The sequence below is a fragment of the Sinocyclocheilus anshuiensis genome, unplaced genomic scaffold (assembly GCF_001515605.1).
Source record: "Sinocyclocheilus anshuiensis isolate Anshui unplaced genomic scaffold, SAMN03320099.WGS_v1.1 scaffold35, whole genome shotgun sequence".
Lineage (NCBI taxonomy): Eukaryota > Metazoa > Chordata > Actinopteri > Cypriniformes > Cyprinidae > Sinocyclocheilus > Sinocyclocheilus anshuiensis.
This window is the reverse complement of record NW_015552558.1, coordinates 498,180-525,508: the sequence shown is the minus strand read 5'-3', so window position 1 is coordinate 525,508 and position 27,329 is coordinate 498,180. Positions and strand designations below refer to the sequence as shown.

Below are 27,329 nucleotides of genomic sequence, written 5' to 3'. Positions count from 1 at the left end.
ATATATGGGGGGTTTTTTTTTTTTTTTTTTTTTTATCCACAGGGAATTGACTGGATGCTGAAAAACTGTATCTATATGAAAGAACAACATAAGAGGCAAAGCAACTCTACATTTTAAGATTTTTTATTTTTTTTTTTCCCAAAGGAATAATGTGCACCGATGAATCATGCACAGCTCATCCAGGAACATGCATGTACTGTATTAAGAAAGTATGCAGTCCCAGGCTTTTTTTTTATGTTGAGTATTTTTTTTTCACTAATATGAGAACCTTTATGTTATTTTTCAAAACTCTAGATACAAAACTTACAACCAATGACTAAAGAGAAATTACAATTGCTTGAATAAAATACACATAAACTGAAGATACACAACTTGACATCAAACATTACTATTTAAAAAATGCAATTAAAACATATATTGGTTAACTGGACTACATTATCTACAGATATAATATTTGATCTTCATTCTTTATCAGACACTGCTTTTATGGTCCCATGTACTACTTTTCCAGACCATGTTTTAAAAGTTGACACCTTTGGTGTTTTGCACAGTTACATCTCAACACACAAATATTCTATATGTACACGTGTGAATGATATTTGAGAGTTTGGAAGGAGAGGAGGATTTTCCGTGAATGACAACTTAAATTTGGGATTATTCTAAAGTCGTGTGGACTACTTTAACCGTATTTTTATAGTTATTTATTTATTTTTTTGTGCTAATGGTCCATTTTAAAACTAGGCCCCCTGGTCACTATGGAAAAAAGCAGTGTGAACATTCAGCTAAACATCTCCTTGTGTTTTCCAGCAAAGAAATAAAGTCATACAGGTTTGGAACAATGTGAGAGTGAGTAAATGATAACAGAATTTTCTTAATTTTCTGGCTGAACCAACAATTGTACTGTCTTGAATCAATTCAGCATGCACAAAGAGAAGGTGCCATGATGGAAGCCATGATGATACATCACTTGACTGGATCATGACTCTCATATTGATCACTGTAATAAACACTAAAGAGCACTGGGGTAACAAACAACAGCTCTATGCACAAGTGAATCTGTGTGAAGTGAAGCGAACGTAAAGAAGAGCTCAGTGCATTCAGCATGTTTCTGAATTAAAAAGCATGTGTTCATACGTTAGGTCTCATGGACCTGTACATGTGAGATCTAAAAATCAGCTAAATATGCCGATGTGTGCATTTTGCAGGCGTCTGCGCCGATGGGTGTCTGCAAGCATAAATAAATGAGTCTGTGCTGCAGGCTGCGTTTCCTCTGTGGCGTCCACATGAAAACACCTCTCTCTCTCTCACATAAGGGCTCTGCACATGGAAAAATCAATAGAATAGTGATAGAAATACGCAGCACTCGTTCCCCAGGTAAAAGATTGATCGGAGCTCCGCTGAGGATCTGCCCATCACACACACACACACACACACTCACCAGTACTTCAGTAATTATAGCATCACATCACCGAACAATGCTTTATTTAGACAACACAAATGCACTGGGAAGCAATTTTGGAATTTTTTTTTTCTTTTTCTTTTCTTTTAATTAGAATTCAATTTTGAATAAATATTGTTGTTTTTTTCCAATGTCAAAATGCCAACTATATTTGAACATCCAATCCCAAATGTATGCATCAAAAGTATGTGTATATATTTATAATATATTTGTTTTATTTACATATTTATTTAAATCAAGTCACATCAAAGTTTTAATTAACTAAATATGTAGATTAATTTGAAATTATTTGAATTTATTAATCAGGTGTCATGTCCTGGTACGCTATTCCATTTATTCTCATTTTGAACCATTCAGGCTGACTGGAGACCGTCTGCAGATGTTAGCGATATCAATCAGGTTAGACGCCATATTGAATTTAACACAGATGAAAACAAGGCTGTAAGGGTTAGACTTACAGTCTTTACACTGGCATGCGCTGTATAAATTCTAGATCATGTAATTTCCACTACTCATTACTTTCAAGACTGTTTTTTGAAGTTTTTGTCTACTGAATTATCTTTAGAAAGATGTTTCTTTAGATGAACAATCAATATTTTGTTAAACAACAGTACAGCCCACTAAACACACTGTACTTATATCCCTAAAAGCCTGGTTTTTATTCCTGTAAAAAAAAAAATAATAATAATAATTTTGGTGCTCACAAAGGTATACAGGCATGCTTTTTTCCATTGACTGGAGTTTTTCAGCCAAGCACAAACCTATGGATGCACTCACATGACTAATTTGGTGCCACTCCCACACATTCATGCCATTCTACAGGTAGAGCCCGGTGCTAGCAACACCAAGGTCACGGGTTTGAATCCCAAAGAATACATGAACTTACAAAGTGTACATCTTGAATGCAATAGTAGTTTTGGATAAAAGTGTCTGCCAAATGCATAAATCTACAGGACCTCAGTGAGAACACAACTCATAAGGAGGCAAGAGATGCTGCCTGCCTTTGAATTTGTATCTACTGATGTTGCTTTTGGACTGTAAGTTTAGAAAAATGTGTGTGTGTGTGTGTGTGTATATATATATATATGTTTTTTTTTTTTTTTTTGTACTGTTATATATGTATACCCTGTATATACTGTTTTACTTTTATGCTATATGCTATACTTTTCTCAACTATTTTTTTTTTTTGCGGAAACAGAGGCCCTCGGACCCTTTATTTTAAGTTTAGAAAAATGTGTGTGTGTGTGTGTGTGTATATATATATATATGTTTTTTTTTTTTTTTTGTACTGTTATATATGTATACCCTGTATATACTGTTTTACTTTTATGCTATATGCTATACTTTTCTCAACTATTTTTTTTTTTTGCGGAAACAGAGGCCCTCGGACCCTTTATTTTAGACAGATCCCGTGAATTCCTTTGAAAGAGAGCTATGCCTCTGTAGTGTCTTTTGTTTTTATTGCTGGTATTAGCGTTAATGAAAGTATGATAATAAATGTGTGCTGCAGAGGATGCGCTAGCAGCACCTCTAGTCCATCAGTAAAGCGTGCACACTTTGAGTGATGACTTTCCTACAGGAACCAACAGCTGTATGTGCAAATCATGCATATAAATCAATTACCAGAGCCTATGTACTTTAAATGCACCCATTAATTAAGCAATGTCAGATACAATGGAGCGTGAAGTTCATTACATTTTTAGCATTCACGCACAGGATTATTTGAAGAGAAGACGGTTTTACCTAATGATCAGTGCCACAAAGACACGTTGCTGCCAGAGAGAGAGAGCGTTGAAGGGACAAGTAAAACAGCAGTAGGACAAACATTGAGCTGATTTTTTATTTTTTTTGTGAAAAGCCTGCAAGGGATGGATGCACCTCCATCAGGTTTATTCTGATGCACTGGTGCATTTGCTCTTACTTGAGCTCTGTGTGTGTGTGTGTGTGTTGTGGGTCTCTGGCTTCACTATTCCACACTGCAATTCAGTTTTAATGGCAGGAAAGTAGTTGTAAGAGAGTGGCCTACATTAGGCATTGACCTCTGCTTAATGAATACGAGAGAACGTTCCTCATCACTACAAGTTCCATGTTGTGACAAGATTTACATATTCATTTTTTTTTCCTTCCTCTCCTTGCAAATATTTTTTCTTTCTCAGTGAACAGGACATCTGCCTCTGCCACTCCAGAAATAAATAAATAAAACAGGAAATAAATGAGCAAAATCCACATGATATATCCAGATGCTCAGAGTGTGATGTGACACAAGAGTTTAGCATTTCCTGTTTGTGCAGCAGACCTCCCTGTGTGCAAGATACAGCTACCTTACCAGACAAACATTGTGTTATTTTCTTGATATCAGAAAAGTATCTCTTAAGAATGCTTGTCTACACACTTCTATAAATCCTATTACACTTGTTTTAATGCTCTTAAGCTGACATATCTTAAAGAGAAAGTGTAAAGAGTTCCTAAAGTCAAATCTCTCTTTTTTTTTTAAATCCTTTGTGTAGTTTAATTCGATTGAGCAGAGCCAGCCTGCAGAATGGCCTCTGTCATACACACTGAACCCATCACTGTCTCTCTATATTCAATACCAGCAGGGCTACTTAAATGTGAAATTATACAGTGTTTTCTTTTCATGTTTCTTTCTAACTAGCAGCAGAACTGTGTAGACACTTCAAAAAGTTGAAGTTCCTCCATAGTTTGAATTTTCTTTTCACTGAAATCAGCAAATACACAGCAGAGTGAACCCGCTGGCATCTTTCACAGAAATAACTGCTGCTAGAGATCCATTTGAATTTGAAATCAATGTGAAATAGTATTTGTCATTAGCAATCAAATATTTGAGGTGCTGGTATATTTTCTATCTAGCTTCATCTTCAATGAACAGCTGAATACGGGTGAAGTTCAGTTTCAAGTGCTCAATACAGTAAAACACAAATACAACCTACTAAACTTTTTTTTTCATCATAATAGAAGTGGTCAGTAATATTTTTCGAATGTAAGATTCTTATGTATTCATCATGTCTGTATTTCTTTGATCAAAAATACAGTCACAAATGAAATTGTAATTCATTCATTCATTTCTGCGATGCCAGATTATAAGAATATACTGAGAATATGCTGATTTGGAAACTATTATTATTATACACAGTTGTGTATAATTGTATAATTGTTGTGCTTAATGTAGTATGCGATCCATACTACATGTTTTTGTTTTTATTAAGGCTACCGATGTAATATATTAAGTTTGATTAATTATTATAGTTATACAAAATAATGACCACTTGAATAGCAACTAAACTACATGCCTTGAGTACATTTGTATATTTAGTATGAACATTATATTTGTATATCTGTAAATGTAATTCTATTCTAAACAGTCTTATGGTATGACATCTTTGAAAATACAAATAATTCCATGTAGTAATATATATATATATATATATTATTACTACATGGACACAGACAGACATATATACACACACACACACACACACACACAGAGACAGACACAGACACAGACACACACACATACACACATACATATATATATATACATACACACACATGTGGTTCAGTATATTGTACGTATGCCATCTACTATCAGTTCTAATAAAACCCAAGAATGCATGATGGATATGAATGCGTATGATGGGCTGAATGTGTTTTTCTGATGCTGGTCAGGGAAGAAGCTCTCTTGAACTGTACACAGAGAGAAACAGATGAAGGCTAATCTCAGCTGGGCTGTTCTGAGCTAAAAGCCCTCTGGTCACTACTCACTGATGCTCTCTCGTCGCATAAAAGACAGAAAGTTCAATGAGCACACGAGAGTCATAAGCACTGAGGTGCCGAGTCCCAAACAGATTTTCCCCCAAACAGCCGCAACTTTGGGCCATAATGGCCTCCCATAAAGAAAATCATCATCAATGAAAATGACAGGTTATTAAGATCTGATATTAAGCAATGGGGTTTAATAATGATAGGTTATCTATAAAACCTTTACAACCTGGCACCGTACGAACAGATTCAATCTCGCCCGGCCGCCACCGCTGACACATGTTAATAAGCCCACAACCTTTAATTAAGCAGTATATATAAGTAGGGCCCCATTAAGGCCTGATTTGTGGGCGAGTTCATTACGTCAAGCACCGGGCAGCAGACACATACTCAATACAAATCAAGGCAGACAGAATATTATCCTGCTTAATGTGGCCCCAATATTGATATTTTATCACTCTCTTGATAAGTGACTTTTAGGATCGTCATTTTTCATGGTGTTGAAGCAGCAGTGAAGACCAAACGACCCACATTCATGTCTTCATAGAATTGTTACTTTACATTGTTTCCTGAGTGATGAACTGCTTTGCATTTATGTATTGTACTTTTCTTTGACATTCTGGTATTGGTTTCTACTTCTGTCCAAGGAGATCTGACACCAAAAACTGGAAACCATGAAAGTCATAATATAATTTTATGTTCTGTTTGATTAATGTAATTAAAGCTGCATTCAAATTTTCATTCAAATCCATGGTAGTGCAAGTTTGCCTGGAGTCCTTTATGAGTTCTGTTACCATGTTTTTGCTACAGTATAGGTGTATACAGGTATACAGTTTTATCAAAACATATTTAGACACATAAGTCACACTTAAAAGCTCTAAAATATCAAACCAAGTAGCATCTGCAAATAAATGCTGCAAGAGCTCTTTCTCTGACTTTTGGAAATTACTTTGAATCTGCTGTTTAGTAGATTTTTAGACATGTGCCCTTTACACTGGTGTATATATATATATATATATATATATATATATATATATATACAAATGTATCGTAAAGGATCCTTGGGTTTTGAAAGGCATTTATTTTATTATTTAATTTAATTTTATTTTTATTGTGTGGCTACTTAAGGTTATGGGCTGGGCTCTTTTATTCCATTGCTTGAGTCACAGGCACTTCCTCCAAGAGGCTCAACCCTGTGTGATCCTGTAACACACATTTACATAAACTGACAATTTCACAAACAAATAAAAGCTTGTAGCATCATGATCATTTAACAGTTCATCTTAATATACATCTATTTGCAACTCACGCCAGGCAGGTTTTCTCCTCTTCCTCTCTCTGAGATGCATCACATTCTTCATCCTCCCATGTTCCTCATGCACCTCTGATCTCTGAAACTCTCTACTGTCAGAATCATGCATCACCTGTAAATAATACACCATACAAATGTTCAAATTAATTCATTAATTTCATAATGTAAGACGATGTTCAAAACTATTTAAATTATTTTTCCACAATTAATGTGTATCCACCTAATTTTTAGTATACGAGTAGGCATGACCATTTGTAACTTGAATGTGTGAATTATGGGCCACAAATAGCATTAAAAAAAGTAAAATAAATCATTAATGATTGCATTGACCAATTCATTGATTTATGTTTGCAGAGGAAAAAGATAAAAAATCATACAAGTCATTTGTTCTGACTGAAAAGAAAAATGTAAAAAAAAAAAAACGGCCAATAAGATGCAAATTAAATTATGTGGAATTTTGACCCATGAATTTCACAGTGGGAGTGTAGAGAATAGCAAAATGTCTTGCTGCTTGTCACGGCTGGTCAGAACAAAAACTTACGATTAACATGAAAGAGCGTTTATCACTTTATCACGTCACACCTGGTTAGGACACAGAACAAGATAACTGTAAAATTCTCATCATTAAGGTTGCTATGGAAAAATAGGCAAAAGAACATTAATATGCATGCCACAGATTTGAATGATCTAGCCCAGTTAAACAAGAAAAAAAGTTAATTATAACTATATTTTTTTCTGTTTTCAGTTGACCTCATGGCATATGAGACATAGGCAATCAAACATACAGAACAGTGATTATAAGCAGACACCAGAAGAGGAACCGAGGTCATTTGTCAATGATTCTAGCTGCAGGATTATTTTAAAGGTTAAATATTTCATATCCAGATGCTAATCTGGGTCAATGTGGCTTCAGTCAGCTGTCCTGAGCTCTGACTCATAAATGTGAGCTGAACAGAAATAATTTAATAGAGGATCTAATACGCTATTATCCAAATGAAGATATACATAAAATGTCACGATTTTTACCTCATTGCCCGCACTGACTGGGAGCAAATGATCACCGCAGGTTAGAAAAGAGGTATTTGAAAAGGCTTTGGTTCAATAACACACAGAACTAATGATAAAGGGGTGACTGTGACAAGATGTCATACACACATATATCAACTTGTGAATCAAAAGTTCAGTTACATAAATGGTTGTTTTCTCTAACAGTAGTAGTAGTAATTATTCATAGTTAGTAACCATAAATCAGGACCTTTTGATAAATTCAACCTCTAAACTAAAACTCCAATATCAAAATTATAAATTATATTATACACATTATAAATGTAAATGTTGAACTTCAGGGCAAGGGCATTTAAAGGGATAGTCCAGAATTTAAAATTCTGTCATCATTTATTCACACCCAAGTTGTTCCAAACCCTTATCACATCAAAAATGGTAAATGGAAGCTCAACCGTACTTGCTTGAAGCGTGAGAACAAACCTCATTGGTTCTTGCACTTCAGGCATGCACACTTGAGCCTCTGATTAACATGTTGGATTTGCACTCTATATATGTGCATGTTTAGTGTACTATTCATCATATAAAGCAATCGTGTCTTGTCAGAAGACTTGGATTAAACCACGTGATTTATATGGATTTCTTTTATGAATTTTTTAAAGAGTCAACATTTTTCAGTGAAGAGACAGAAAGAGAAAACTCTCAGATTTCATTAAGAAAAAAAAAATCATTTGTATTTCAAAGAAAGTCTTATGGGTTTAGAATGACATGAGAGTAAATTAGGACAGAAAAAAAATCCAACAAATGAAACTGCAGCTCAAGGGAGTTTCCATTCATTTTAAATTTTGTAATTTTATATAATTCATTAATTACACTTTATGTTGGGCAAAATAGTATTTTAACATTTTTGTATGATTGTGTGTTGTATATTACCTTTTACATTTTTGCTGTTTCATGAATTGTTTTACTGAGGAATGAAATGTTTGCTGAGGAGCTAATAATGCCAGCCAATAATTTAAATACAAAATGAATTGTAAGCAACTTTAGATGTTTATTAATGTTACATAACATGTTCAATGAGTGATTTTTTTTTTTTGAAAATGTTCAATTGATTTTCTGTAGTCAATTTAGAAGTTTTACTTGAAAATAAAAGTAGTCACAACTAGCCCTTGTCTCCACTATTCAAGACTTCTTTAACCCTGCAGTAGATAAAAACCAGCATCACTGTGTCACTCAAAACTAGTATCTTTGTTTTTAGGCTAAAGTCACTAGCAGTCAATCGTTAGCACCTTTCAATACCAGATGACTGTCACACGGCGTCTATTTAAAGAGTTTGCTGCTTTCAAGGACAAACAAAGGACACACAGAAACACAAACAGCGCCGCATGCTCCGAAACCTCAAAAGCCACATGATAAAAACAGGCTGGCGTAAGTGAGTGTGTTTAATGCGTGCTGGGTGCTCATCAGCGGTTTTGCCGAGAATTAATAATTTGTGTGGAGGTAATACTCAAGCTGTTGGAGCTGTAGTTGTGCATTTTTAATGGAAGTTTTACAGAAGTGGCGGCAGGCTTCACATATGCTGCAGACGGCATATGGGAACGAGAGATGATGCAGCACAGTTGGCCAGAGAGCTGCTTTCTTAGGCCGCGAACACTTAAACGCTAGCCCGAGAGGAAAGACGCGCTCGCGCACATAAACCTACTGCCGTTTTAGCACACGCCCTAATGAATTCACACACGTTTATGTCCAACGCCATCTTGTTTCCACATATGAGGCGGATGTTGGCCCAATCGGAAATGAAAAAGTTATTGGTTCTGCATTCAAATCTGAGCTATTACCTGCCCCAATTTGTAGTTACTCAGAGAGCGGTAAACATCTGCTTAAGTAATGTTTGCTTTTAAAGCATCTATAACTTTAATAGAAGCTTCACGAGAGAGTCGTAAAGTTGCCACAGAATTGCAACTGATTAAACCGCACTCTTTTCTGTAGCATGCTGACAAAGCTTTCTTCAGTGAAACCTAAATCCCCTGTAGTGATGGGTTTGTGCACAGAAATATATTTCGATCTAATCAACTTGGTGGTGCAATACAAATTTGTAAAAGCGTTTTACTCCTAAATAAATGATAAGAAGATGACTCCAGTCATATCGGTGTTCTAGAAAAAGCTGTTTATTTCAATTCAGCAGCAGATATTTTTATACAGTAGTTGTTTGACAGCTGAGTATACACAGTTCTTTACAGACTGATTGAAAACTCACTGTCAACGATGTGTGTTTTGTCGACTGATTAAAATGAAGGTGAATAGCTGTAGTTGTAGTCAAGGAAATGGATTTGATTGGTTATTCAAAAGATCATTAAAGTTCACAGAAGGAACTTTTATCTCTTATAACTTTTAGCTTGTCATCTAGATGCAAGATGTACAAACAAATATTAGATATATTGAGCGTTTCTTATAGGCCGTGATGGAAATTGGGTAAATATTCAAATCTTCAGATCATTTCAGTACAAATATTAAGTTAACTTAAGTAAAAAAGTACAAATTTCCCAAAACAATAATATATTATATGGGAAAGTAATTTAAACGCCTGCTCATATACTTTTCATATCCCAGTGTCCAACAGCTTGAGCTTTTCTGTGCCCCAGCATATATGCATGTGTGTATGTTTCTCTCTGTGTAAGCTGTAATTGTAAATCTTCTGGTCACTTTGTGTTCTAGACCTTTGGTTACTTCTATATGGATTTTCCGAACATTAAATTAAAATGTATTTATTTGTTAGATGTTTCATTATATACATTGCGAATTATTTAGGGTGGTGTTGTAGGTTTGCAGTGCTGTCTGGGACAGTCTGGCATGGCTGTCGCCTGTGCCCTGGGGTGGGCGGCACTGATGCTATCAGCGTCTTTCGTGTGTCAGCCTGCCCATCGCCACACCCATCACACACTCCAGATATGGCCTGACACTTCCCTCTGCTGAGCCAGCCACAAACACAACACACAACCCCCTCCTAAAATAATCATAGTCACTCAGTGCTGAAGTACACATGAAATCAAGAATTACTTTCTTATTACACATTATTTTTGTCCATAATTTATTGGTGCATGTTATTCAAATACTACTACTACTAATAATAATGTGTTTATTATTGACTATAATTTCATTTGTGACCCTGGTCCACAAAACCAGTGATAAGGCTCAATTTTTTTCAGCTGAAAGTTGAATAAATAAGCTTTACATTGATGTATGGTTTGTTAGGATACAGTAGGACAATATTTGGCAATATTATAGGAAAATCTGTAATCTGAGGGTGCAACAAAATCTAAATATTGAGAAAATCGCCTTTAAAGTTGTCCAAATTAAGTTCTTAGCAATGCATATTACTAATCAAAAATTAACTGATGTATTTATGGTAGGAAATTTAACAAATATCTTCATGGAACATGATCTTTACTTAATACCCTAATGATTTTTTGGCATAAAAGAAAAAACAATCATTTTGACCCATACAATGTATTGTTGGGTATTGCAACCAATATACCCCAGCGACTTAAGACTGGTTTTGTGCTCCAGGGTCACAATAAATAAATAAATGAATGAATGAATGAATGAATGAATGAATGAATGAATGAATGAATGAATGATAGATAGATAGATAGATAGATAGATAGATAGATAGATAGATAGATAGATATTTTTTGTATACACTTCATATATTACATTGACTGCCTTCAAAAACAAAATCCAAGATGAAAATAATTCTAAATTCTGCTGATTTTGAGCCAATTGCTAATTTATGGTAGGTCTTAATCACAAAATCTTTGCAAAAGGGAAATTTAAAGTACTGGCATATATGGAACCTGCATCTACAGTATATGCATGAGTTGTGATTGTGATGTGTGATTTACTGCATTTGAATGGCTGGTATACAGACTTTTGCCTTCCAAACATGGACAAAGTTCAGCAGTTCTTGACAGCTTCTCAAGTCATTTGTTGTTTAGTATCATCACTGATGTGTTTGTGGCTCTTCAGGGCCCTCAGACTGATAAATATGCGCCACATTCTATGGTACTCTCATCAGTCACAAAACAACTCAGGACGCCATTAACCGACCGCACTGCCTGCGAGCGAGCCGTCGACGTGCACGCAGCATAAATCTGCTGTTTCTGACACGGAAGTTCTAAAATATTAATTTTGTTAGGATGATCCAGGTTGTTCTCAGGGGGGATGGGAGTTAATTCATGTGCTTGCAGTTGTTACCAAGCAGAATCAGTGGTACATTTAATTAGACAGCAATCTGGACGGCAGTCTGCGCCTTGCTGTTCTTCTGCGTTTAATAACGTGTGAAGCCATGGGCGGAGGTTAGCGAATATATCCCACTATAGATTCCTAGATTAACCAAAGGAAGAAAGAATTAGCACCTAGTCCAGGTGTGAGGGATACAATCATGGGAGAAATGCACTGACTGCCTGTGGTGAAGGTGACAATACTTCCTTCTTTACACTCTTTAGCTCTGTTCCAAAACCCAGGGAGCAGTTTTAGGCATCATTAGGCATGCTGTTTCACAAGGTAAAAAGCAACATGCTGCCTTTAAAGATCATTTTGGCTAAAACATAAGGCAGCATGTATGTATTCTTCACAGGTAAGGCAACACCAGAATGTATCAAAATGAAAAAGTCAAAATAAAAAATTCAGGGTTTTTTTTCCCTGTACTGTGTTGTTAGCTTAGCAGCATGCTAATGTCAGGTTCTATTGAAATCAATTGTGAGTGGATTTTTGTGTGAACTTCACTTGAGGAGCCCCATTTTTGTTGTGTGCATATAAAGTATTCTGAGTCATTTTTTAATTTAGGATTCTGCATAGAAGATGCACCTCTAAAATGGCTCCATCAGGTTGTCTCAGGAAGTGTCTGTAATGATGGCGCAGGCCGCTCAAGTGCAGTGTGTAGATGGATAAATGGGTGCTGGTCTCACATCCGGTATTGGGCGTGCCCGAAGGTGGTGCCAATCCTACCACAGGCTCCTCCTCCGTCCAGATGTAGTCATACACTGCCACCTATTGAGACACATACACCCCCCCACATATACACACCTTGTTAGAGACAACTCAAGTATTTAAACAGTATTGCAATACTAAATACTAAAACAATTTGCTACGTGAGTGACTGTTAATGAAAACTCACAAATGAAAACTTGCACACATGCTCTACAGATGATTTGGGCCAAAAACAACACTGGACCCCACAAACTTTCACTGTAGAGCATTTTTCAAAAAATCTTCTTTTGCCTTCCATTGAAGAAAGAAAATTATTCTAATTATTCTAATGCCATGAGAGTAAGTAAATGTTTAGTTCTGCATTTTTTTGTAATTATTCAGATTTTTTTCTGCACACCAACTACACACAGGTGGATTCCAAAACGTTTTAATTTCAGTAGTTTTCTGAAAGACATTGTGAATCAAAAAATAAAAAAAGAGTAAGGGTGCCATTATTTTTGCCATGTCTGTAAATGAATGCAGAAACCAGAAAATGCAGAAAATTGTTTTATTTATTAATTTAAATGAAACTACTTCTAAAAAATATTTTTTAGACTGCTTTGCAGTCTAATGTTATCAAAAATTTGGTTTTGTAATTCAAGAAATTTTACTGGTATGCTAACGCAAATAAATTAAAATAGACACTATGACCACGTGTTCACGTAGCTGCATGTGTTTGTGTGTGTGTGTTCAGATCAAGGGTGTATCTAAGTGCAACTGCATGCTTGCACAAATGCTTACCCTAACACAATTACCTGCCCTACCTGCGGCCACAGTTCAGTGCTCACTGAGATGAATGCAAACCCAGATAGTTGACAGTAATGGTCTGTAATTTACAGCTGTGCTTGTGAGGTGATGAGCTCTGCCTGAGAGACGCAGGAATGCAGCGTGTCAGGTTTCTGCATGACTCACGCAGCCTCTGACCCTGACACGACACTAACACACACCAGCCTACAATAACCTGCTTCAGCCTAATCCTTAAACGACGGAAAGGAAAAACAAAGAAACTAGTGGCCCATATCACTCATTAATACTAGTGTTAAGGGCTATGCTTGGAATAGCATGCTATTTGTTCTATTTTTGCATGGTATGTAAATTTTCTTTATGCATGGAATGCTCAGAAGACCTACTACTTTACTACAGTCTGCTCAACTTGACCTTCCATTTACAGCTGTATGAATGAAACCAGAAATGGTTATCAACCTCAACATGCATTCTGCTCACTTTTTCCATGCTTCAGGTCTTATTGTGCACAAAAGAAGTTGAAATTATCAAAAATGATCAAAATGTGTTCATGACTTTTCTTCTTTATGTATTTTATATATGCATAATATTGTTTATCGTTGCATACAACATTCTGTTTCACATACTGTACTATTTTTTAACAAATTGCAGTCAGTGGACAATGTATATTACACACTATGCAGGAAACAGTATGCTAGTGTTTCATTCAGAACATAGGCAGAGCTTTGAACATCAAAGGCTCATGGGAGATTACAACAGAGACAAATATACAAATGCAAAAAAAAAAAAAAAAAGGGAAAATACACGATGAAAAAAAAAATCAGATGTTGTGATTAAATCATATCTTAAGTGTCTCAGCAGGTCTGATGTCATGAGGGATGGCTCTGATCCAAGTATACGGGTCCCTTGTGTGTGTTGTACCTGTGATGCACTGCCCTGCTCTATTAGAGGAACACAGGAGACAAGCAGAGCGTGTAACATGCTATATAGGTCATGGATCTCAGATGCATTGGTGTGTGAAGATCACAGCGCCTCTCACCCAACTGGGCCAGCTTCACACTAGTGTCAGCACTGCTACACACACCCCCTCTGACCTCAAACACACACACACACATGCACACTATACATATACTCATCATTTCTCAAACATATTTGTGAATGCGCTGTCACAGCATGTTATGTGCAAAGACTCACCATTTATTTTAGGTCTGAATGTATTACCATGGTGTTGTGGACATGTACATTGGAGTATCATGAAAATACTGTGGTACATGAATATCATTTAGAACTATATAATATATCAAAGAGCCACAATACTACCTTCTAATGCTATCAAAAAAAGGCGAGAGAGTCTTGAAATGAATTATTTACATGTAACTGTATATATTGTATATGCACATGTAAGATGTGACTATGTGAGAAAAAATAAAGTCATATGGTAGGGATGAAATATTTTTTGTTGACCATGTCAACTAGATGAGCACCAGATACAGATCCCCTCAAAGACTACATCACCTGACGGCCATCGGGGCAAGACCACAGAAACCAGATGAGTCCTCTGTACAATCTGACTTTGTTGCAACCTAGAATTAAACTGCTGGTTTCGTCTGGCCAGAGGAAAACGGCACACTATTTCCCTGTGTAATACTGTAAAGCTGCTTTGACAAAATTTGCATTGAAAAAAACACTATATAAATAATGGTGACTTGACTTTCATATGGACATTTTGGCATGGGTTTTTGTATTTCTATTTGAATGGGTTTGTGGTTAAATGCCTGAAATAAGGTCTGTGGTTAACACAAGCTCAAGATATGTTCACATATTATTCTATGATATATCATAGAATCAGTATTACCCCCTTGTGATTTTTTAAGCTTTTACTTGTCTTGAAAAATGCAGTTGCTAACAAGTGGCTAAATGAGACTATACAGAGGCTGCTGGGGACATTAAACATCATCATGTCTTTTCCCGCTTTTATAGCCTCGCTGTTTATAATTGCACTTTTGCAAACTATTCTATACTATTCTTTCTTCTGGTGATTGTATTTGGGCTTCAAAATTCATAAAAGTTGTGTTCATTTGCCAAGATTATCATGATGAATAAAACGTGTAGGAATCATAAGCTTTTCTTGGCCATGTGAGCTTATTTCCTGCAATAATCCAAAATGGGAAAATCCTATTGGGTTTTTTGTCAAGGAAACCAGGGTGCAGCACTCTATAGTGGACTTTTTTGGCTATAAAAAACAATGAAAACTCAGTCCAGCAGGTCTGGATGACCAACAAGATGAATGCAGAGAAGAAAACAGGACCTCATCCTCTGAGACTGGAAACACTTTGAGGGGCGTTTGGAAGAAGTCAGCAGGCTCAGACAGGCCTGAATTCAGATTACCACATGACTCACTTTCTCTCTGTTTCCCTTTTTCCCCTCTTTTAGCAGGAAGTTTTTCAGGCCACAGCCGAGTTTATAAACTCAAGGTGACCCCTTAATTGGCTCTGTAATTACGACTCCTCTGGAAAAACATAGGTCTTGTCAGGAAGGGTCAGAGCGAAGGAGAACTTTAATTTCACTGTGTACCCCCGTCTTGATTTTCCAACTACTTAAGACTGTTGGCTAAACACAGGTTGTGCTGGTAGGTCGGAAATTGAGAGTCATTACTGCACGTAATTAGACACTTCTTAAATACAGAGTGCCTGGAGAGAAGGTCCACACTGAGCATTGTCACAGGACACATCAAACGTCATCGGAAAGACATGAGCGAGCAAATTGCAAACACTCAAAGTCTGTTCTCTGAACGATTCATGTGTGGTCTGGACAGATACTGAAGACTCTGTTGTTTAGCGCTTCGTATGCCGTGACGTTTCAAGTGTCTCCGCGGCTCTTTGTCGCTTTAGCAACATCTCATCTTGGTTGTTCACACTCAGTGTGGTTAATCTGCATGTGTAATTCCACTGTCAGAAATCACAAAGTCTGTATTCTGAGCGTTTCACGCATTGCATCATGGTTATTCCTTTGAACCTTTTCTTAAACGCGAGAATACTTGGCGGACGCTTCTCTCCAGCGCCGTCTTCGCGCTGGCGGTAAGTGCTTGACTCAGACTCAATGCCTGGCTGTTCTCAGGGAACCCATCTGTGGGTTAAGCAGATAGCATTCAAGTGAGCTAACCTAATTCTAACCAATCAAGCTTCGATTTATTGTGGACGTCTGTATTCAGAAATCTGATAGAGTCCATATCAGTCTCTTTATTTGAATCTGGAGAGACAGCCATTGCTTCTTTGAGGACTATAAACATCAAACCATGTCTCCCAGCCGCAACATAAATTCAGATTTTGCAGGCGTTACGGCAAATGGACAGACAGGCGGGGGTCCAGGAAGTGAAAATACAGACTGGTGCTCCATTCCACTCCAAATGAGCCTGTGCCTGTGCCCAAGCAAATGAGATTACACAACTCCATATTTGTAAAAATGGATATCCGAAATTTGATAAGTGCATTATTTAAGTGTGGGTGCCTCCTCACGACAACCCTAATATGCTGGCCAGCATGTACGAAAGCTGCTGTTTAATGGAGTAATAACTGCAGTGCCAAGTCAGAGTCAGATGAGAGCAGCTTTTTAAATACTGACATAAAAGGGCCAAATTTATTCAGCGATTTCAAACGGACCCAAATGTTCTCGTGTAAAACAAAATGCAACTGCTAATTATACTGTAAAATGTCTGTTAATTTAAAAATAAAACGTCTACAAATAAAATAAAAGGCAACAAATAAAACCCACAGGTTATAAACATGTAAGCATGCAAAGGGAATGCTCTATGTTGCAGTCTTCCACATCTTTCTTTCATTTTTTGAGCAATTGGGCATTTTAAGAAATTATTGTGGCTATTTATTTATTTTTTCATTTCTGCAGACCTGATAAATGCCCAAATTTGCATCAGCACACTCTTGAGTTCCGACTGAGCATTTGATGGATAGATGGATATCTTGAGCATTTATTTATTTATTTAGCATGATGGAGCATAACCCTTTACCCCCTTTTACCCACCTTCAATCAATGACTTTATATTGTTCTTTGACAGTGTAAACCCTAGTGTGTGAACTGCATTGCAACATGACTCTGAACAAAAATGTTGTTTATTATTATTAATTTAACACCAAATACAATCAATAAATAGTATTGTTTTACCCAAAATTAGGGTGTGCTGTATATTTTAGAAGTTTAATAGAATATGCCTTTGTTAGCTTAGCAATATGCTAATGTTTAAATTCATCAAGTCAAGTCATGTCACATTTTAAGTGCTATTTGTATGGCATGCAAAGTTGCTATGTACCATATTTATTCCTTCCTTTAAGATGAAGCATTAGACAGTAAGGTTTAGTTTTGCTCTTGTATGTTGGTTTGCCTTTGGGACTAATTTGTTTTCAATCTCTCTCCTCCTCTTGTTTAGGTGCATTGGGATGATAAATAATACAGCACAGGCATATCATAATACATACAAATGTTAATATATATTTCAATCTGTTTATCATCTCCAGATCTAGCTTTAATGGTCACACGCAGTAAAAGCATCTGTTGAGGGAGTAACTAACAACAAACAACAAATTCTGAAATGCTCTGCATTTCTCCTCTTTCCTAGTTTGCTTCCTAATCTAGTTGTCTAATAAACCTGGCATTGTTTATTACAAATATTGTTAGCTCTTTGACAAATTGCTTTGTTTCCTTCTCTTTTAAAAGTTGCTTCAAATAAAAACTAAAAACTTAAATGCATAAATGCAAATTATTCTTTAGCAGTATTTTATAACTTATTTTGTTCAGTTTTTTTAAGCTGTCACTCTAATTGAGAACCTCACTGTTTTGGGGCTTTATAAATACTGCTCTCATTACAAACACAGTGAATTTCTTTAAATTATAACTAGCTTGTATCTTGGCAAACTCACAGCACAGGTTCAAAGTAACTTCCCCAGCACAGATTTTTAGCTTTCCCCACCACAAGTACCTCTGCTGTTTTCTTCTCATATTTTCAAGACAAAACACCACTGACCTTCCTCTCGCGCTCTACCCACCCTTCTCCCTAAGAGCGGTTTATATATAGTGCTGCTCCACTGTTGGAATCTGCAGCTTCTCAGTTCTGTCCCACTTGGCTTTAATTTACAGTGGGAAAATAATTAGAATCTCACTTTTGCGAAGAGTGGAGTGAAAATGTAAACAATGCTTCCCTGCGGGCGAGTGCTTCATCAAGTTGACAGGTGCATTTGAATGAGCCTGTGCGTGTGTGTGTGTGTGTGTGTGTGTGTGTGTGTGTGGCGGACAGCCTGGGTTATTTATGTGGCAGTTGCACATGGCAGGTCTGGTACAGTATGATGTGATGGGCAGATTACAGCAGAAGATCATGGGAGAGAGTAAAGCGGAGCTGCAGCTGGGGTTTAAACAGTAGGGTGAATGTGGGGCCAGTGAGGGCATCCAGGGGCCATGATACTGATATACTGGGTTAAGCTGTTCTACAAAAATAAACAACGATATATAAACAGAAAAGTGGATGTTGAGCTGTATAGCTCTTTTACACAAACTAGTGAGCTGCCCACTTATTCAGAATTTTTTGTTATATTAGGTACACACAGATGTGAAGCCTGGAGTGGTAGGCACCAATATGCTATGCTCTAATATTTTATAAAATACTAACTTTGGCCCAAATTTTACAAAGTGCATGTATGCTTTGGAGAGAAAGCAATCCCAGAATGGACTGTAATGAGCTCAGTGAAAAATACCACAATTACTACAACTACAACAACTACTACTAATTCATTACTGAAATAGTACAACATTGCTAAAATTGTAATATACTAGTTACATCGAATTAACAATTAACTATTTACCCAATTTGTGTGTTCTGTCTCATGTTTGTTGCTAAACTATCAAATTTTTAGTTTTGCAACATGTGCTAACTAATCTTTCGAAATTATACCTTGGTAAACAGCTGCCATGTAGAAACAGACATATGTGTGTGTGTGTGCGCAATTCACATTTATATGTACAGAGTATATACATACACATATATATATATATATATATATAGAGAGAGAGATAGATAGATAGATAGCTAGATAAAACAATAAAATAAAATGTGAGTTTTAAAAACAGCATATACCATTAATTAATTGGAAGTCCATTTCTGCCACAGGATTAAAAAAAAATGTAATTGCTAATTTTTATCTCACATTTATGACTTTTTTCCTCAAAATCATCAGATGAAATGTCAGAATTACCTGATATAAACTCAGAATTCTGAATTTTTCCCCCTCATAATTTGGAAGTTTTCATGTCACAATTCAGAGTTTATATCTCACAAGTCAAGAGTTAATGTCTTACAAATCTGAGTTATAAAGTCAGAATTGTGAGTCAAAAACTTGGAATTCTTAGAAAAAAAAGTCAGAATCAGTAGGTCTATAAGTTATTGTAGGTAACCCCATGGGAATACTTCCAAAACCTGAATGCTTCTCTCTATGCAGAACTATAATATTGATTCCTTGTGATTTCTCTGAATGGGTTTCTCTGGCTGCATGTTCATAGATGTGCATTATTACCACACGCATGGTGGAGCATGTTGTTTGTGTAATTAGGGCAACATGAATCTGCAGTGCTCGAGCATGATTTGGCTGTGGAATGGTTTTATATCTGCCCTACTGCTCCCACAGACTGAGATAGATAGATATATAGATATATATATAGAGAGAGAGATATATATATATATATATATATAGAGAGAGAGATAGATAGATAGATAGCTAGATAAAACAATAAAATAAAATGTGAGTTTTAAAAACAGCATATACCATTAATTAATTGGAAGTCCATTTCTGCCACAGGATTAAAAAAAAATGTAATTGCTAATTTTTATCTCACATTTATGACTTTTTTCCTCAAAATCATCAGATGAAATGTCAGAATTACCTGATATAAACTCAGAATTCTGAATTTTTCCCCCTCATAATTTGGAAGTTTTCATGTCACAATTCAGAGTTTATATCTCACAAGTCAAGAGTTAATGTCTTACAAATCTGAGTTATAAAGTCAGAATTGTGAGTCAAAAACTTGGAATTCTTAGAAAAAAAAGTCAGAATCAGTAGGTCTATAAGTTATTGTAGGTAACCCCATGGGAATACTTCCAAAACCTGAATGCTTCTCTCTATGCAGAACTATAATATTGATTCCTTGTGATTTCTCTGAATGGGTTTCTCTGGCTGCATGTTCATAGATGTGCATTATTACCACACGCATGGTGGAGCATGTTGTTTGTGTAATTAGGGCAACATGAATCTGCAGTGCTCGAGCATGATTTGGCTGTGGAATGGTTTTATATCTGCCCTACTGCTCCCACAGACTTGACAAACAACTGCTGAACATCAGAACGGACAAAATGAGTCATCCCAAGATCATTTGTATTGTTTATTGCTTGTTAGCAGTGGACAGAGTGAGCGCTCTTCTGACAGCACAACTCATTTACCTCAATGAACCAATGCTAATGTAATGCCAATCTACTGTGACGTGTGCTTGACCTGGCTGGTAGAGAGATTTATAAACTAAACAGGCATGAATATTTAACTTCAGACTCCAAGCAGAGACAGATAAAGAGGAGATAGTATCTGAGCTCAGGATAATCTGCTTCATGCATCTGCATAATTCACTGTTACTAATCTGCTTTTATAAATGCTTAAAAAGCCCATTTAATCCATAAACAACTCCGGAAAGGAAACAGCGACTTGCATGAAGCACTAATGCCTGGAAGTGAAACTTTTTCGAGGTTTGTTTGGAGGGGAGAGAATCAGGGATATTTACATTCATATTAAAAAGGGTTTTGCATACACCAATCTGCTCATAGATTTATTTGAGCATCAGCAAAGATACTCGCTAAAAACTCAAGAGTGATTAATTTGGGTTTCAATTTACAGATCGGATCTTCAACAGAACAAAAGATCTCATGAGAAAATAACTATTTTACAAGGTGGTGTAATGGTGATGTTTAGTTTAGCTGCTATTTCATTCCTCCCATTCTGTTTCCTATTTTTCATTTCAGTTTAGTTCTTGATTTTCCCTTGTTAGTTGCTAATTAGTTTCACCTGTGTCTAATCTATTTACTTTTGTTTGTTTCCTGAATATATAGCTCTGTGTTTTGACTCTTTGTCAGTTTTTAATACTCTTGTTATTCTCCTGCATATTTTGGCTCACTCATTAAAAACTGTTTCTATAGTGATTCTTCGTTGTCCTTGTTGACTACCACAAAATACCCTGACAGCTGGCAGTTTTGTATGAATTTGTAAAACATGAATGAAAAGTGTGATGTTTCAAATAATTGTCAGCATTAAGGCCCACCCCTAACCCTGCTTCTAACCCTAAGCATCAGTGGGGTGTAAGTAGATCATATAAAAATATACAAATGAGAATTAGTGACCAATTCGCTAAAACTTAAAATAGTTACGAATTGTACGAGTGTGTTGAATATTCTCCTCACAAATGTAAAAATGTGACTCCTTCACCTTGTTTCGTAAGAAACTCCTTGAACACTTTGTTAAAGCAATAAGCACTCATGACTGTGCATTACAGTGATTTTACTATAGCTGCGGGGTGTTTTTAGACACAACACAAAGCAGACCCTGTTAACCAGTGGGAACAGCCATACGGTAAAATATACTTAAGTTAATTAAATAATTGTAAAGTTAATTTATTATGAATAATAATTTAAATAAACAATTAGTCTGTTCAGTATTCAAGGAAGGGTTATTACAGCTAGCTGAAACTAAAATTAAAACCATTAAATAAATAAATAAATGTTTATTTAAGCTACTTGCCAAGTTATAACTAAAGAAGTTGCTAAAATAAATAAAACCAAATTGAAATGTAAATTAATAATAAACTATATAGACATATATAAAAATATATATTTGATGTTACTGTTTCATATAAAAAGTACTGAACTGATCTGAATAAGAATCAGCTCTTTCTTGGTTCTGAATCCAAGCTGCAATTGTGCTTCTTGGCATAACAATAATTTTAAAAGAGCATAAGTAACCAAAGTGATAATAAAATAAAATAAATAAAATAAAATAAAATAAAATAAAATAAAATAAAATAAAATAAAATAAAATAAAATAAAATAAAATAAAATAAAATAAAATAAAATAAAATAAAATAAAATAAAATAAAATAAAATAAAATAAAATAAAATAAAATAAAATAAAATAAAATAAAATAAAATAAAATAAAATAAAATAAAATAAAATAAAATAAAATAAAATAAAATAAAATAAAATAAAATAAAATAAAATAAAATAAAATAAAATAAAATAAAATGAAATAAAATGAAATAAAATAAAATAAAATAAAATAATAAAATAAAATAAAATAAAATAAAATAATGGTTCTTCTGTATTGATTCCATGTTGTTCCATCACGTCGGGGGGTTCTTGGCCTCCATGTCGTGCATTAAAATTGTTTAATGCACAACTAGCCATGCATTATCCCATATATGTGCCTAATTCTAATTGACTGGTGCTTTAGAAATACTCTGTTTTCAGGCTCTGTTGCATGGGAGATACATTCAGTTGAAGTTGTTGCCTAAAAACAATTTCTTTTTTTTTTGGTCACAGATGGGAAAAAAAATTATATTAAAAACCTGATATTCTCACAAATCCCTGTTGTGCTGCATCTTTAAACAATGTTCACTGACTTACTGACCATCCAATTTGCTCCTTCTGTTAGCTACAGACACAGAAATGGCACGTCCTAAGGAAAGCTCATTGTGGGACTGGCTCGTAGTGGCTGAAATTCTGCACCAAGGCTGAATTTCGGGAAAGAGACTTCAGATACAGTACTAGGGACCACTTAGGCCTATATAAAAGCATCCAAAAAGCAGCATGTCATGGGACCTTTAACCGTGACCATAAAAAAGCGACCAAACTGATGATGTTGAATGAGATACGAGCTTTATAAACGCACCAAAGCAATAAATTAGCCAAGGACAATCTGAGGGGCTTCCACGCAAATCCAGATTAGTGTCTCTCTCTTCCCAAACCATTGTGCGACCTCAACACTTTCACACATTGCTGCCCACCGAAAGCCGTTGACCTTTTCTGCATGGCAGGCGTGTCCCTTCTGCAGTCATGTCATATTGAGCTCTGTTGTGTGGCTGTGCCGCTGTAGCCCGGGGCCCTGCAGCCTCTGTGCACTGTCCACTAATAGCCTCCTGTAATTGAAGAAGCGGCTTTCAGAACTAATGCAAGCAAACAGGCCGGCAGAGTGGAGGGGGTAGGGCTGCAGGTGCCTTCCTGTGACCCTTCCTATATCAGGGCAGATTCTGGGCAGCTTCCCCCTTCGTTCCAGTGTTTATGTTCCTGTTTTGGGCTTTTTCAGGCCCATTGTTACCTGACAGTGTCTCCGGAGCTTGCCGGTCATGGGCCGCTAGTCAGCTTTTGTAGGTGAGAACTAAAGCTGATAATTTTGGGAAAAGCCATAAATTGTATGTGGGACTACAAAAAAAAAAAAAAAAGTAAAACAAATGATTCATTCTCTAATTTAATAAAGCATTTAATGCCAAATTCTTGGGTTTGATTCCCAGGAAAATCAGGAATTTTGAATTGTGACACTGAAGCACTCAAAATAATCCTCAAAATTCTGCTTACTATAATGCACATCAATGTTTGAATTTTTTAGTAAATTAATTTTATAAAATTTGCAGTTATTTAGTAATACAGTGCTTTTTAATTGTAATATTGTAATATGTATTTAAAGTTTAAAAGTTTGGGGTCAGTAAGATGGTTTTTTTTAAATAGTCTCTTACGCTTAACAAGGCTGCATTTATTTGTTTCTGCTTTATCAAAAATACAGTATAATTTGCCAGTTTAACAGTTAAATGTAAATACAATGGAAATGTATTTTAATCCTTTAATGCAAAGCAGCATAATTCCATTTTGGTAAAATACATAATTACAAATAAATCACTCGTACTGACCCCAAACATTTCGACAGTATAGCATAATGATAGGGAGATATTAATTGTGAAGCGATATTTGTTTTCCGACTCTTAAATATTACATATAGGTGACAATATTTAATAATTTGAGCAAAGGCAACTGTAGAGAGAGAAAGTTTGGAGTCAGTTATTTGATGAATTTGCTGTCACAGAGTTGGACTAAAGCAACAGCATGAAAAGGTCCCACGTAACTCCGTCTTAATAATTACAGACGGAGAGACAGAGAGATGAGTGGTGGGGGGCGCACAGGAAGAGAGCGGCAGTCTGCTCCTCATTAGATCTTCAATGCGTGTGTTCTCCTTCCTGCGACAGGTTGGGCCCCTGTCAGTTGTTTTGCAAAGCACCTAGGGTGTTCCTTAAATTCAGCCCGTGGAAAGACATTACTGAGACATGTGGAGACAAATAGCACGACAGAGCGCAAATCTCGATGCGATTCAGTAGCGAAAACATCTCCAGGGCTATCAGCAGCCATTAGCGTAACGTTCTGGTGAATTACGGAGAAGATTACGGCGACGCCGGACTCCTCTGTCATTGTCACACAGCCGGTGACAAAACAGTTTGCGTTACCTGCTTAAGCACGGCAGACATTAGCACCTCCCTTCCAGGTACAGTAATCAAGAAGGTGACGGCACGCAATTAATGAGGTCCATCTGCAGCAGTGCCTATACATAATTAATGAGCTCATTATCCACACACTTTGACTTTAGGCCCCTTCGCTAGACATAGGCTACACACTATAGGAGTGCAGTTAGAACATAAAGCCTATGTGGTTGTAATCACCATCATAGAAATGTTTCTCAGCAAAAGACCCACAACCTACGATGTAGCCAACCATACTGTACGTGTTTGTTAAATGCAAGTGCTTATTTTTATTCAGTGGCCGCTGAATGCTAGTATGACAATGTGTTAATAATGTAATAATGCTGATCACATGGCCTAGAAGGAAATAAGCTATAATGTGAAGTTAATTAAAGAGTAAAAAATCAGATTAGTTTTTATGATCGCCCCATGAAACATACAGAATTTGATAACGATAAAACCAGGCCATGTGCAAAATAATTTATTGTGGATTGTTTTATTGTTGTAGTGCTCGGAAAAAGAAACTTACATTAATGAAGAATTACCCATAACTGTTTTAGTGTCAGAACGGCTTCTTTACTCTATAAAGAAAAATGTGCTTCATATCAGGAATCAAGTTACTTAAAATTAGCAAATTATTAGCTTTAATAACCTTGTATAGGCTAGATGACAACTTACATGGAAACTGATTTAGGTAAAAATGTATTTTGAATGTTTATTTTAGGTCAGAGTCGGAGTAAAACCCAAGTATTTCTGCTAGTGACAATATTTTTTTTCTTTTGCCATCCATTAATAAAATAAAATAAAATAAGTATTCCATCTTAATTATTATGAGCTCATAAAATAAAAATAAAGGCTAGCAGTTTCAGATAAAGTATAGCAGGACTTAGCAGTATTTGATGTCTTAAATGCTATTAAATACTCGCAATGCATAAAACAAACAGGTTTTTTTCTTTTTTTAATGATAAATTATATGTATTGTAATGATGCTATTTAGTTGGTATTTGATGTGCTGAGGCCAAGACAAAGTATGTCAGTTTCTGCAACACTGTAATATTCATTTGCAATGGTCAGCGCATGTACAGTATTGGCCACAGGCATTCATACAAGCTGCTAAAACTTTTCAAGTTTCCAAGCGTCCTGTGGCTCTGTCTGTACCTGCAAATGTTGTCTATGCTCTCTCCACCCCCATTCTCTGCTAATGAAGGCCTCGTGGCCTCCTGTTATTAAAATAACGCCTCTTTCAGCGATATGAATTGGGTCCATAATAAGGAATGTGCTGGATTCATTATTTAATTGTGAGAGAACATTTGGAATACAGTTTCTGAAATCAATTTTTAATGAAAACTACTACATCCTGGCCTAATCATATCAAGCATATTCTATCTAATTAAGGATGCAAAAAATCATTAGAGTTGCAAAATATTAGTTTCAGCACTGTCTGGCTGCTCCCTCCCCTCCAACATATATTTTTTCTACTGTGTTGATAAATAGTTAATGAGGGAAAAATGACAAAAAATTGCATGTAGGCAAATTAGTTTAATAGGGATATGTCTTTGCTGAGTTGGGAAAGTGACCCTTTTTGCATAGAGAAATTGCCACAATAATTATGAAATAATGGCCTAGCCCATCTTATTTAAATGAAAAATCGTCAGCCTGAATAATGTAAAAATTGTGAAATGCAATAACCCTAAATTTTCATCATGCTGGCAAATGTGTTTAATGTGTTAGCATTTTATCAGTTCAATAACGGCAAATTAGGGCCAATATGAGAGAGGAGGTTATGACTGCAGTTCTGGGATGGAGACCGCTCTAGCTGAAAAAGATTCTGCAAGTGTGTAGGCTAAACGATGCTGTTTTCTTAATTACAATCTAAACAACTGCATCCAATTAGTAGCACCTTCATTACTAATATTTCCACAGCTGTAGCAGTACTTTTTGAATCTAAAACATACACGGGGTCATTGCAAAGGGCTGCAAAAATAACATGATTTGCAAAGGTCTACGATTTGAGCTAGGAATTGCAGAATTCCTTTTTAATGACTTGTTTGACAACCAATAACATTTCTTCATCAAGAGCACTAAAAGAGGAGTTGCCACCCAAGTTGTGAACTCAGTGTGTGTGTGTGTGTGTGTGTGTGTGTGTGTGCTGAGAAATCTGTCAGGACGGTAAGTGAGCCGAAGCTGCAACAAGATGATTGCGGCACTATTTATTTTTTTAATGCTCACACACACACACACACACACACACACACACACACACACACACCCCTCATTGCTCATGCATTACCCTCAGATCGCACACTGACAGGTAGAGGAGCGTTCTTTCTCTACTTCTTTGTTATTAGTGCCGGCCGTTCCCACGTCAGACTGTCAGGTACGGATGTGCAGGAACACATTGGCTTTCTGAT

General features: G+C 36.0%; 1 protein-coding gene across 1 annotated transcript in view; it reads right to left on the bottom strand.

Moving 5' to 3' along the window:
- Window positions 1-6,307: 6,307 nt before the first annotated feature.
- The window catches only part of LOC107664637 (uncharacterized), a 38,823-nt gene continuing 17,801 nt past the window's right edge, over window positions 6,308-27,329 (bottom strand). Inside the window, exons 4-6 of the mRNA XM_016455255.1 lie at window positions 12,417-12,599; window positions 6,546-6,660; window positions 6,308-6,439 (exon numbers count right to left, since the gene is read on the bottom strand). Coding sequence (XP_016310741.1) covers window positions 6,366-6,439; window positions 6,546-6,660; window positions 12,417-12,599 — 372 coding nt within the window. The 3' untranslated portion in view covers window positions 6,308-6,365. The remainder of the gene's footprint in view (window positions 6,440-6,545; window positions 6,661-12,416; window positions 12,600-27,329) is intronic.